Source organism: Physella acuta, unplaced genomic scaffold (genome assembly GCF_028476545.2).
Source record: "Physella acuta isolate Inbredline_101_S28 unplaced genomic scaffold, ASM2847654v3 ptg000234l, whole genome shotgun sequence".
NCBI lineage: Eukaryota > Metazoa > Mollusca > Gastropoda > Physidae > Physella > Physella acuta.
Window position 1 is genome coordinate 188847 of NW_026731753.1, and position 13469 is coordinate 202315.

Below are 13469 nucleotides of genomic sequence, written 5' to 3' on the forward strand. Positions count from 1 at the left end.
TTCACATTAGTTTTTGTGGTTCTATTTTAATTTTAGTCATTTTTCAGGCACTGGGCCAGTGATCAAAATATAGCAGTGCTTTATTCACGACTTCATGCTGTTTGTTCACAGATATTTCTGTTTGGTGCACACATTTTGCTGTTTGTGTACATACTTAGTGCTGTTTGTAGTTGTTAACAGCATGGAAACCACAGGTCCATCAACTTAGAAACTTAATGCAAGCATGGAGAGCACAGCCAATACTTGCTCTAGTTTTTTAATGTGTTATGTCAGGTGCTAATACATAACAAAAATCTTAAAGGTAGCAGATATCTCAGATGTCTTTACCAAATACACAAAATACATGTGTAATTGATTAGTAAACCACATAAATCAATATTTTTTTTAGTACTTTACTATTTTAACCTCAAATAGGGTGTTTTCGCCCAGGAGTCTGGTCCTTTAATGTACAGGCTATTTTAATGTTAGAACATTATACAACCTATGCTTACTTAACCTGTTGAATCAGAAATTATAACTATGTTGTGGGATACCTTGTTTAGCTAAATTTAAAATCTGACCAAGAGAAAGTAAAAGACAAGTGAAAATTGCTATGACAATTTTATTAATGACTCGATATTCCTTACTACAGGCCTGTATCACATGACATGACAGTCAAATATTCACATACAAATTAAATTTTGCTAACTTACTATTTTCAAATTTTAAAAAATAATTTTTTAATACAAAGCAAAACATGATCAACAATTTTTTTTTCATTTTAAATTAATGATTGTTAAAAAAAACTCTCTGAATTTGGTCTTGAAGTTGTTCTAATGTTAATTATGTACCAACTGTGAACAACCAATATATAGCCAACAACAAACTCATGTTATACAAATTATAAAATAATCGGGCAGTGGTGTCACGAGGTCGCCCTCTCCAACGACCTTGTACTAAAAAAAACTGCCCATAATTTAGTGTTAACCCCCATCCCAGATGCTGACACACTTGTCTAATTAAGTTATTAAACAGGTAGTTTGTAGTGTCACCCAGAGCATTCAGTCTACACTACACCTACCACCCCCACTGTATGATGCAACTGTTAGCTAGTATTTAAAATATTGCCAATGTTTCTCTTAAGTGCTTCTATTAAAGAAGCTGTATTCTGGTAAAAAAATTCTTTCACATATTTAGAAGATAATGTAATATAAATAAGATAATGCACATATAAAGACTAAGACGCTTTAAAAACACCAACTAAAGCAGGTCTCAAGGTACGACTGTGTAGCTTGTATCCAATCTTTTGTACAACAGCAACAGTATCAGCTGTCTGTGTTTCTTTGGACTGGATTGGAACCTGAAATAGAGCTTCATGGAAATTGGGATCAAATTTCTCCCCTTCTTTTGGTGCGATGGATTCTAAGCCGTGCTTATTGAAGACTTTTATAAGCTGTGATTCGGTCATGTTAAGACCTTGGAACAAATTGATTAAATGAGGGTTAGAGTCTTTCAATTCTGTTTTAGGAACTGTATTGATGGCTGTATTCAATATGTCTGACACTTCAAGTAGATCTTTGCAGAATCCCTGAATTCCAAAAAGTTTTGCATCTTCCACTTGCTTGGTCATGCGCCTCCGTAAGTTTTCAGCTTCAGCCAAAGATCGCATATATTTGTCCTGCAGAGAAAATTTATTTGAAAAATAAAGTCAGCAAACATGTAATAACTATAACATTCAAGAAATGAAAACACATGGCCTTCGTGCTATACAAACAATTTATTATGTGCTGAAGAACAGCTAAAATTATCATAGTGTTGAGTGTACATTACAAATCTAACTCAAATATTTGACAGTATTACCTTTGATTCTTTTACTTCTTCTTCCAACTTCTGAACTTGGGATTCTAATTTGATTACATCTTCAGACTTGGTGGCAGCTTCTGTTTTCTTATCCTTACTTTCACTTCCCTCAGGCTTCGGTACATTTTCACCTGTGTTTGGCGTTGCTGTGGTCATAAGACATCTGTGTCTAGAAAAAGATAAAAAAGGTTTAAAAGTGTACTTAATAATAATTCAACATCAGAAATATAAATCCATTCTCTAAAACAATGCATATTAAATTTTGCTTTGTTCATTTGCCTAATATGTCTAGGTATAAAGTTCCAATATCTAGCTACTTGTATTGCTATATTAAGTAAACTTTTTAGTTGACAAAAAAAAATTATAATTTTATAGAATCAATGATTTAAAAGATGCAAACTTGCAGGCACATGATTTTTTAAAAATATTTAGATCTAGAATCTAGGCCTAATGAACTATTTGAGACTATTCTCACTGGTGTACATTCATATTAATATTAAACTCCCCTTGGACTTGGAGTATGACCCGGCAACCCCTCTGCCCTTTTACTTTCACTAATGTTCAGCATAATTCATGAATTTAGTTCCAAAGTGCGATAATATAAATCTAGCACTCTGACGAATTGGGCAAGTGTCTGCCTTAGGCAGGGATTTATAGTTACTAGATCTATTAGTTACGTCCAAATTACTCTAGACTCATCTTAAAAATTAAATTTTACTTGTCCTAGCTGTGGTAGCTAGATCTAGATCCTAGATCTTAGGTAGATTCTAGATCTACATTTAAATATCATCCTAAATATTTAGTAAATATCTTCTAGATCTAGAATTTTCTAGATCTAGATTAGATTTTCTTACGCCTCTGGGTTAGCGAGTATTACTAATCTAGATCTAGATTCCTAGATCTAGATGGCCTCGGATCTAGATTCTAGAATCTATTTTTTTAGCAGTTTTCAATTTTTAATTTTATTTTAAATTTTAAACGTTTTTAAACTCTTCTTTTAATTTTAATAAAAAATCTTTTGTTAACTGTTATTAACTTATATTATTAGGCCTAACTAGTAGATCTATAACAATAACTAGACTACTGACACTACTGTTAACTGTTAGGGGTCATCCATAAATGACGTCACACTCGTAGGGGGGAGGGGGGTCCATAATTTTGTGACGATGTGTGATGAGGGGGAGGGGGGGGGGGTCAGATGTTGCGACGTCACATTTTTGCATTATAAAAAGGCAATGTTAGAAAACGAATTTTAGACGTTATTTCGCGTTTTAGATAAGGCAGGAAACAGATTAGTACCGCAAAATGCATATTCGATCTTCGCCGTTCATAAACTTTATAACCAGACATCGTTCGGGGATTTTGTTTATACTAATAAACAGAGCTATGTTTTTACAAGCTTCGTTAGCAACATTTTTCTGGAATACGTTTTTTATGACATTTTGTGCCGCAGCGAAGGATGCAAATCTAGACAGAATGGATCTACTTGGAAAAGTATGTGTACTGCACTAATAAGGTAAGAAATAATATTTTGTAAAAATAACTATTATTTTTATGGATTTGTCATTAGAAATGATTGCTGTAAATTATGAAAGTAAAAAAAGTATATTTGAATGCGGTTTTTACTTTAATTTGAACAAAATGAATGGCCATAATAACGACACATCGGCGTCGTTGAAAGCGGGGATTTCAGTTAATTTTTTATGGATATAAAATTGTATTTTTCCCCCGAGGCATATATTTAAATAACAGTTTAGTTAAATCTATTTAATTCTGTTAAATATAAGTATTATTTTACCGTAGATACTTTTAAACATTTTTTTAATGATTTTCTGTCGGGGAAAATCGATATTCGCACTATGCAAGCACGCGTAGTAAAACTAGACTTATCTTTAAAACACGAGAATCTTGAGTACACTGCGAATAACAAAGTTTTTAAATTTTAGTTTACTTTTGACTTTAAGCCATTTGTTTTAAATCAAAATTAATTGATAATGTAATTATTTCAAAGTAAAAATTTTCTGTCTGAAATTGGGTTCTAACCTTCACCCACTGAACCAGCCTACGCACGACATTCGCGCGAGTCTGTTTCTTCGCAATAATCTGTATAGTGTCGAGGGCTAATTCTAAAAAGAATCGAGTCCTTACTAATCTAATGTTTATTAAAATTAGGTACAATTGTTGGAACGCATGAGAAATAACAAATTAATATTTCTTTAAATCTATAGCCAAAAGAAAGTAGAACTTTATAATTATGTAAATTATGAATCGAGTGACGGCTGTCGTGAAAACGGGAGCCATTTTACTCTTTTTTTAGGGTGACCTACTTTTACTATATAAGTTTAAAATTCATGGATTTGATAAGCAGCTGACTACGCATGCGATATGGCTAGCACGTTTTGGGATAGGGATCGAGTACATCATAGAATTTTTTTTTCTTAGAACTAAGCGTATTTTTTTTTTTAATCAAAAGATACATATCAGTTGTTGATTTCAATTTCATTATAGATCTAATCACTAACTTCAGTTTTTAAAAGTGATTTTGCTTCTAGATCTAGCGTATTTTCAAAATTATGTAGTCTAAATCTAGATCTATTTAATTTACTTACTATTTGACAACCGTGTCAGTAAAATGAGGTCACCGCTTCAAGATTCTTAGGTTTTAATTATGTTTGTCATTTTGATCTATTATAAGTAGCATTAAAACAACTGCATCTATCATCAACATTGTTTTTATAGGCCAGTTCTAATTATACATTCTGTTCATTACCAATTCTAATGAAATCGTATCAGGCCCTAACACCCTGTTCACCTACACTGACACTAAACTTGAATGACGCCACAGACTGTCGTAACTTTAAATTAATGTTTAAAGTACTAAACAATTATAATTAGCCATGTAAATGCTGCAACTATATTAAAAATTGGCATATAGTAGACATATTTTATTAATAATGTTTTTTATATAGACCTTCTATATTTAACTCTGTTATTTTTTTCTTCCCCAGAGTGTTTCTAAAAGCCAGAATTTTAAAGGGGAGGGCGGTCGTTTTTTTTTTCAAGAATAATTATAGAAATAAGCTATAAACTGGTATATTTTGTAAAGTTTGACATAATTACAAATAAATGTATGCCTAAGTGACATTTCTGTGTAATTATATTGTTAATTTTGTAAATTTCGTGGATTTTTAGACCTCACTACATTTAGATGTAAAAAAAAATCTCAGTTGAGTGAGTGTGGTTAATCTACATTTTGAACGTGATGTAAATGTCTAGTGCTATTAATTTTTATATTTTTGAATTCCTCGATTGTTAAGCAACAAAATTGATATATAATATGTCAATATTTGTTACTTTGAAAATTGGCGAAAATCGACCCTAAAAGTAGATGCTTGAGAGTTGAATCTGTTTCCTGCCATAGGCCTAACTGTTTTAATAAATTGTAATAGTTTAGACAAGATTTTGGAAAAATATCAATGTTTTAAAAAAATTCAACTGCAATTTTGAGGGGGGTTGTAGGTTGAGGTGTGACGTCATTTTAGGGGGGGGGTCTGGCTTTTTGTGACGAAGTGTGACGGAGGGGGGAGGTAAAAATCGTCAAATAAAGCGTGACGTCATTTATGGATGACCCCTTCCCTTAGGCCTATTTCGGAACTAGAATCTAGATCTATTTCCTAGGCCGCCTCATTGCTTAGATGGCTGGATTGACCTCTGACCCTGAAACGTCACGCGTCGTTTTCTGACGGTTTTTACGTTTATTTTAGGGTCCAATCCACGACATATGAAAAAACTGTTAATCTCGCAAATTCTTATCATTATTTTAACACAAGATGCTAATAAAATGGATAATATGCCTTAGAATGCCAGAAAAAATCGCTAGAATTGTAGTTGTAAATAATGAGAGGATTTCTAGTGGAGCACTCTCCGTATAAACTGAACCGCGGCCAAAAACGACCGTATAACGGGGAAAACGGCCTGTATAACAGTAGATTAATATATAATTGAGATATTTACCATGTATATTTACAGTATTATAGATGATTTTTACCAAAAATCCAATTACCCCGTAAGTAACCATGCGACAATTTCTCTCTGCTATTTTTAGTAACGTTGCATCATTGTTACGCTAGTTGCCAGACAGAAACAACTAGATCTAGTTTTTTGCGGAATGAACTGTTAAGTCTAGTATTTTAATTATAATTCAATTGTAGCATGTGCGGAAAAAGTAAAATTATGGACATTATTATTGTATTAGTAATTTTATTAGTATATTGATTTTTTCTTCACTGTGGGCCGACAGTTGCTGCATTCGTGACCGGTGGTTAACCTCGTCAACGCTGCGTGGCCTATTCGTTTATATAATTAGTGAAGCTCGTTCAGTGGCCTTTTTCAGAGCTAGGCCTAATTACGGGCGATTTTTAGACTTATTGATCGGCCGTTAGCCTTTTTCAATTTTCATTGCTGCGTATTTTAAAAAATGCTCGTTCAGCGGCCTTTTTTTGGCGCTAAATAATCTGTTTACGGGCATTTTAAGCGTTTATTTATTTTATTTTTTAAGCTAGATGTAGATCTAGTTAAAAAAATAATCTAGCATGCCTGATATGAGAACTTTAAAAAAAAAAAAAAAATTACCGAACTTTTAAAAAAATGATCAGAAGTAGGAAAGTAGGTCTGTTTTTCAATTTGCTTGAAGAAGGGGGGGGGGGGGAGAGAAGTGAAGACACCGACCATCTCGTGTACACGTGTTCATTCTATGACGTGTACTATAGGCCTGCTGAAGTCACGGTGACCCCGCGACCGTGGTGGGATTTTTCATCAATAGGATAGTAAACGCAAGCAAGCAATCACGCGAGTGACGATGTTTGGAGATTTTATTTTAAAAAAAAATCACATACGTCATGTTTTCAAGATGAAAAAAAAAATGTAATGTAAAAAAAAAAAAAGACACTAATACCATGTATGAACCTCAGCTCCCACACTGTTGACTCAATATAATGTGAATTGAGTGACTGGTGTAAAATGTATTTGTATTTATAAACTATAATATAGCATATTTATTATTAAAAATTAGAATTTGAAATAAAAATATTTATTATGGTCATTTGATTTATGCAGGTGTTCATTATTGCATAAAATGGTATGAATAACATGTAGAGTAGAATTTAATAAATAATAAAATAACTAGATCTAGTTTTATTATCAAATCAACCAGTTACTTTTTGTTATTTTCCGGTGAGTAAATTTAAGTAAATTACCTAAGCTGACACAATTACCATGGCGGGAATTAAAAGCTCGTGTACACAAGTCGACGACGTCATGTTATGCCGGTCGAGGGCCAAGAACGCTGTTAGTCATTCATTTTCCATTTTTGATTAATTTTCAAATTCTCTCTTTTCTCGTCAACCGAGTAAGCTAGATATTTAAATGTGGTGTCAAATGTTCTCTTAAGGGGTAAGGAAGTTAATGGGGTAAAATCTTAGTTTAGCGTCGTAAATTCGGCCAAAACTAGTAATGTAGGAGAGAGTGAATTAATGAATATGTTATTAAATATGAGTATATTTTCGTATATTTTGATAAAATATTATAGATAATTGAATAATAGATCACCTTTTATGGTTAAATCAATTTAAATATCCTGAAATTAATTTTTATCAACCCTGTTCGAGATAGTAAATTTGCTATTAAAAACAGCAGCCATCTTAAGAAAATGTTATTTAGAGTAGCTTCCCTTTCATTTCTATTCGTATGAAAATGTATTTAAATATGATTGTCTAGTTGTATAGTCCGTATTACAAAGCATTTTTAAAAAAAATTCTGCTCTTTAAAAACTGAATTTCCTAACCAACAACTTTATTAATTCTAGAAGCATTGTGAGATGCAACTTGTATCCATGTATTAAATCACGTTTTTTTTTTACTAATGTTTATTTGATCTTACTATTACTATATAGTTTGAGTTTTTTTCTTTTTGTTTGAATGTTCACTATTTTCATTTCAGGTTTTTCTATTCATCAATTGTCAATTAGTGATTCTATCGTAACTTATGACATTTTTTTACTTCTCTTTACCTTAATTAAACCCCAACTTCCGACATATTTTTGTTGTCAATGTCACAAGTCATAATGTAAAAAATTATGCTTCACTCTGCCTTATCTAAGATCTCTAACCATAATTTTGACAACATTAAATGTTTGTCATCATTTATATATACAGAGAGACAAAATGTATTATCCACCAGCTTCGTAAAACATCATCTAAAACAATGAGCCAGTCCACCTCTTTAAGCGCGTGTTGGCATTATGGTCGATCGCAAGTCTCCACCTGTCAAGACACATTTTGGTTATCCTTTGTTGTCAAAATGTCAAAATCAAATTCCCAAATCAGTGATATGGGGTTGTCCATAAATGATGTCACATATGATTTGCTACAAGAGTGAGTGAAGATTTGTGACGTCAACGCAGGCGGCTCCGCAATTTATGACGTGTCGGCCTCCTCTTTAAAGGAGGTGAACGGGGAAAAATACCTAGGTGATTGATGGAGAACCTCTATAATGCTTTGTTCAATCAAAATAACGATAAATAAGCATTAGTATATGTATACCTTGCTCAAAACGAATCATCATAAATGTTTCAAGCCTGCTAGTTTAAGACATTTGGCAAAACATTATACCCGTCAAAAAGGCTGGCCACCAAATGCCTGCCGACGAATAAGCCGCGTCTAATGCGGGGCGTTAGGAATACGGCCATTAGCATGGACCGCGTTAGAGCACCAGTAAGCTATCGCGCTTTGTAAGATGACGTAAATACTTTAATTTAATTTCGCGAAACTGCGCGAAAATTTAGTAACGTTACATTGTTTGAGGAAATTTATTTTCTTGGACTCAAATTGAAATATCATGTTTACTGTCTGGCTCTTAATTTCAGAATATCACTTTTAATGTATCATGATTCAGGACTATAATTTACTTTAATATAAGTGTCATCTTATCGTTTATTGTAATTTTTATAAAGCACAGAGCAGCTTCAAAATCGGACGGCCATCCTGTTTTCACCAAGCTTCTTTTGGAGCTTAATATGGGTAGTCTAGTTCTATACAGTGAGAGCTTAATACATTTTTAAAGGGCCGAAATTCTCAAGACAGCAAGCTTGCAGAAATAACTACGTACATTTAAATGGACGAGTGATAGATGTGTTAGGGGCTGTTTAATGAACACCAACTTATGTAATCAAATTTAAACGTCGCAAAAGCGTCAAAAAGGCAGTGCCTGTTTTTTTTTTTTCTATAAAATTAGCCTAATGGTCGGCGGTACCGCTACATGACGTCACGTGCGAGCGTTAACTCGGTGACGATGTGCTAAGTGGGGGAATGAAAAAGGTGGGATTCAAGAAATGCGACTCGGCATGCTTTTTACATTTCTTGACCCTTCTTAATAGTTCTATCGTCCCCACTGAGAAAATGGATCACCAATGAATGACGCGTCATACTTCTACAGCTGGTCTTTCTCCCACAACCATCCCGTTTTCACGAAAAAAAAAAAAAACCTGACCCGTCTCCAAAATCACATCGCTGAGTTCTACTCAACGTCTCCCCACCACAAATCACAATTTCTATCTGAAACAATATGTTCATATGTTTGCTCTGTAATAATGCACGCTGTCATTACTATCTTAAGAGCGACGTCATTTATGAGCGATCTAATATTGATTTGCTTACTGCAAATAAAGTGTTCAAACGTTCGACCTCCCAACAATTGTTGTGGTCTTGGATGCACACTGTTAATACGTCTGAAAAGGTCTATTAGTCATTCGTGTCAACTATATTAAAAAAAAGAAAAATTACTATACAGGGGGTCATCCATAAATGACGTCACGCTTTTTTTGACGATTTTTACCTCCCCCCTCCCCTCCGTCACACGTCGTCACAAAAAGCCTGACCCCCCAAAATGACGTCACACCTCAGCCTACAACCCCCCTCAAAATTGCAGTTGAATTGTTTTTAAACAGCTATATTTTTCGAAAATCTTGTCTGTCAAAATAGAGTATTTTAATCAATTGTTATTATAATGTATTAAAACAGTTTTCTAAAACGCAAAATAACGTCTAAAATTCGTTTTCTAACATTGCTTTTTTTAAATGCAAAAGTGTGACGTCGCACCATCTGACACCCCCCCCCCCCTCCCCCTCATCACACAACGTCACAAAATTACGGACCCCCCCCTCCCCCCTACGAGTGTGACGTCATTAATGGACGACCCCCAGGCATATATTAAAACAATACAAAACAATCATATTAAACCACAAAATCAACACAAAAGACATGCGAATAGACAATTTATTGTTTTTGAAACATGGCCGCTGCTTGTATTTACTCATTGTTGTCTCGAACGGGGTAGTTTAAAGTTTATTCCAGGATATTTATGACTGGTTTGGTCTTGGATTGTGATTTGTTATTCAATTATCTGTTATATTATGTAAAATATGACATAAATATGGCCAAATGAAAGAAATATTCATTAGTTACCTTCATCGCACATTACTAGCTACGTTGGAATTTACGACGCTAAACTAAGATTTTACCGTTAATGGTGTATTTAAAATAACAGAATATTTTATTTTAAAAAATCCATAATTCAACCTACTATTTCCTGTTAGATTCTATTACTATTTCAATAGGCCTAATCAGACTAAACTGGCCTAAACAAATTATTAAATATTCGAAATAATAAATTAAATTCTAGACTAGATCTAGAATCTAGTCTGGTCCGTCTAACTCTACGGCAGTCTACGGGCTAGGGGTAGACTTAGGACTAGAATCTAGGTGTAATTTTATAATATGAAGTAAGTTGTGACAAAAACTGACCTTGTACCAAAACTTCGTAAAGAAGAACGTGCTAAAATAGATGTTCGATTCAATACACGAACAACGCATGTAGCGGTCGCCATTTTGTCCTTAACTAGCTCTTGTATCTGCGAAAACCAGTAAAAATTAAAAACTAAATGCTGCAATATAACATGACCTTTACATAATCTTTGTATCTTAGTGAGGCCTAGTCCAAAAATAAAATCTTTCATCACTACATCTGTCATAAGAGCATTTTAAAGAAATTCATGACTTATTTCCTAATACATTTGTTTTAGTATTAAAAAAAGAACTGTCAGTTGTCTCTGGACGACTATTTAATATTAATGTCTAATTGTGTCAGTTATAATAAAGTTATATGCATCCACTCAAAGGACAGGAAAGGGGAGGGGAGAAGGGTTGGATTTTTTGTTACAATGCAAGACGAAAGTTAGGGGAAGGTTAAGAAAGTGATACGTCAGACGTTTACATTTAAAGAATGTATGTTTTAAATTGAATTTTATCAGCGAATGTAGGCTACGTTTGAAATAAAAAAAAAAATTAAAAAAAAAACTAGTTTTGTTGACTTTACAGAACATTATGCGTGAATCTTACCTTTACCTGGATTTGCAAAAATGTTTACTGATTAACGCCCCTTCCCCCCTCCCCCCCCCCCCCAAAAAAATATATATATGGCACTATGGCAAGCCCAGTGGCGTAGCTAGGATTTTTGGGCCCCTATGCAAAAAGTATTAGTGGGCCCCTTAGAGGCGTAGCGAACCTTCCCGGCGACAGGGGACAAACTTTCGATTTGCACCCCCTCCCCCTCAGACTTTCGATTTGCACCCACCCCCCTCAAACTTTCGAAAAAGGGCCCCTATTTGCCTTGGGCCCCTAAGCCTTGCTTACGCTAGCTTTACGGTAGCAACGCCACTGGGCACGCCAGTGATCGGATGCCCCGGAGCACCCAGGCTCCGCTATAAACACTATACCGCGATACACATATTAAGAGCACCTACACTATGGACATGGTGGGTCTTACATTCGATGACCAAATCGAAACAGGAGACACACCCGGCGCCCCAGCGGTTGTGCAACAGGTGGCTCCAGAGAGCGTCCCGCGGCGCCCCTGACATTGATGAGACCCTTATAAAATGTTGCGTCAATCTGTACGCAGAACTAGATCGCAGCAACGAGTGAAGGGTATTCTAGTTCTTTAATATAAACCAATTTATAATATTATTATAATATAAGACGGTCTTTGATATTCATTATCAAGCTTGATTATTTTTAATTATTTTAATTTGGTAATGCCAAATTTTCAACACCAACCTGTAATCATTAACTGTAACTCTCTGCAAGATATAATTCAAGTTTAAATTGGATTATATCCCTTAGATCAAATTTATACTATGTTTTTCAAATCTCCCTGTATATAAAATAAAGTGGATATTTTCCCGTTAACATGCTTGTATTTTATGCATTTGACGTCTGTTTGTTTGAAAAGACAAAAATAAGTTATTACATTTATTTTTAAAAACCGCAAGGTTCTGTGCGAATCAGGGGCGGAACTACAGTGCCGCCAGACCCCGCAATGCAGGGGGGCCCACGACGTTTAGGGGCCCAATTCCGACCAAAAAATCAATGAATTTTCTTTTCATAAATAATGTTTTTCGTGCACCTTGATAATGGTTTTGTAAAAAAAAAAACAGGTCTACTATAGCAATGATTGTTCTACAGTAACTAACACACACTGTAGAAAAATATAAAATCTACAAGAGCTCTACTTTGAAAGATAGGCCAACGTTCACACTACTTCCATGACTTACTGCCCTCTATTAAAACACGGGTGCCCATAAAGCTCATTTAAATAGTTTTGTACTATGTAAATTAAAGAGCTATTTATTCTCTTAATTATTATTTAAATAAAGCATACTTAAGAATTATATAGCTATACAAATTAATGTATTCACAACTAATAATATAAATACAAAAAAATCATAAATATAAACATAACGCGAAAAACCATTGCAAAATCAAGCTTACGTGTTTATATAATTTTGACCAGACAGCACTTGTGTGAGTTTTCGGTAAACATACAGACGTAATACAAACATTTGTAAAACATATAAAAATTGTGGAGACACAGGTTATGGAGCTATGGCAGAGGTGTCTGCTGTAGAAAGTGCTGTAGTTCAAGTTCCAGCTTCAGCCCAACTTACATAAATCTTCCAATTTCCGGTCACAACCATGGTTGTGACTTTTTTTTTAACTTTAAAAAAAAATTGTTTTTGTGCATTTAAAAGTGTGTTGAAAAGTTTTTTATAATTGTTTTTTTTAAAAATAAATCTTGGGTATCATTCCCATCTCTTCCTGTCAACAGCCTTACTAATTTAACAAATCAGCATTCCAGATCTGTTGTTTGAATAGTCTATTCAAATATCAGTTTAAGTTTGGATTTTCACAAATATTGAGATGTTCTGGTCTATTTTTAATTTTTGTTAAGTGATTATATTTGTTATGTAAATAAAATGTACACAATTTCTATGTAATTTGTTAATGATACCAATAATGTACTTTTTTTTAAAGATAATAAAAGTCATTTAATGTTTCCTATTTAAAAAAAAAAAAAAAAAAAAAAAAAATTGTAAAACACTATAAAGCATTCTTTCATTAATTCTCAACATTAATTAAACTTCCAATCATCAAAAAAAAATGTAAAACAAAAAAAACAACCAAAAAAAAACAACCATCTGTTAAACACGATTATTGCGGGCCCGAAATGAGTTCGGA

At 33.7% G+C, this 13469-nt stretch overlaps 1 protein-coding gene across 1 annotated transcript; it reads right to left on the reverse strand.

Moving 5' to 3' along the window:
• Positions 1–587: 587 nt before the first annotated feature.
• On the reverse strand, positions 588–10845 carry LOC131938112 (grpE protein homolog 1, mitochondrial). Its single transcript, XM_059296012.1, has 3 exons — positions 10698–10845; positions 1840–2008; positions 588–1657 (listed from the first exon to the last, which is right to left on the reverse strand). The coding sequence occupies exons 1-3, from the start codon at positions 10778–10780 to the stop codon at positions 1217–1219; spliced, it is 693 nt and encodes a 230-aa protein (XP_059151995.1). The 5' UTR covers positions 10781–10845; the 3' UTR covers positions 588–1216.
• Between the last annotated feature and the right edge of the window lie 2624 nt (positions 10846–13469).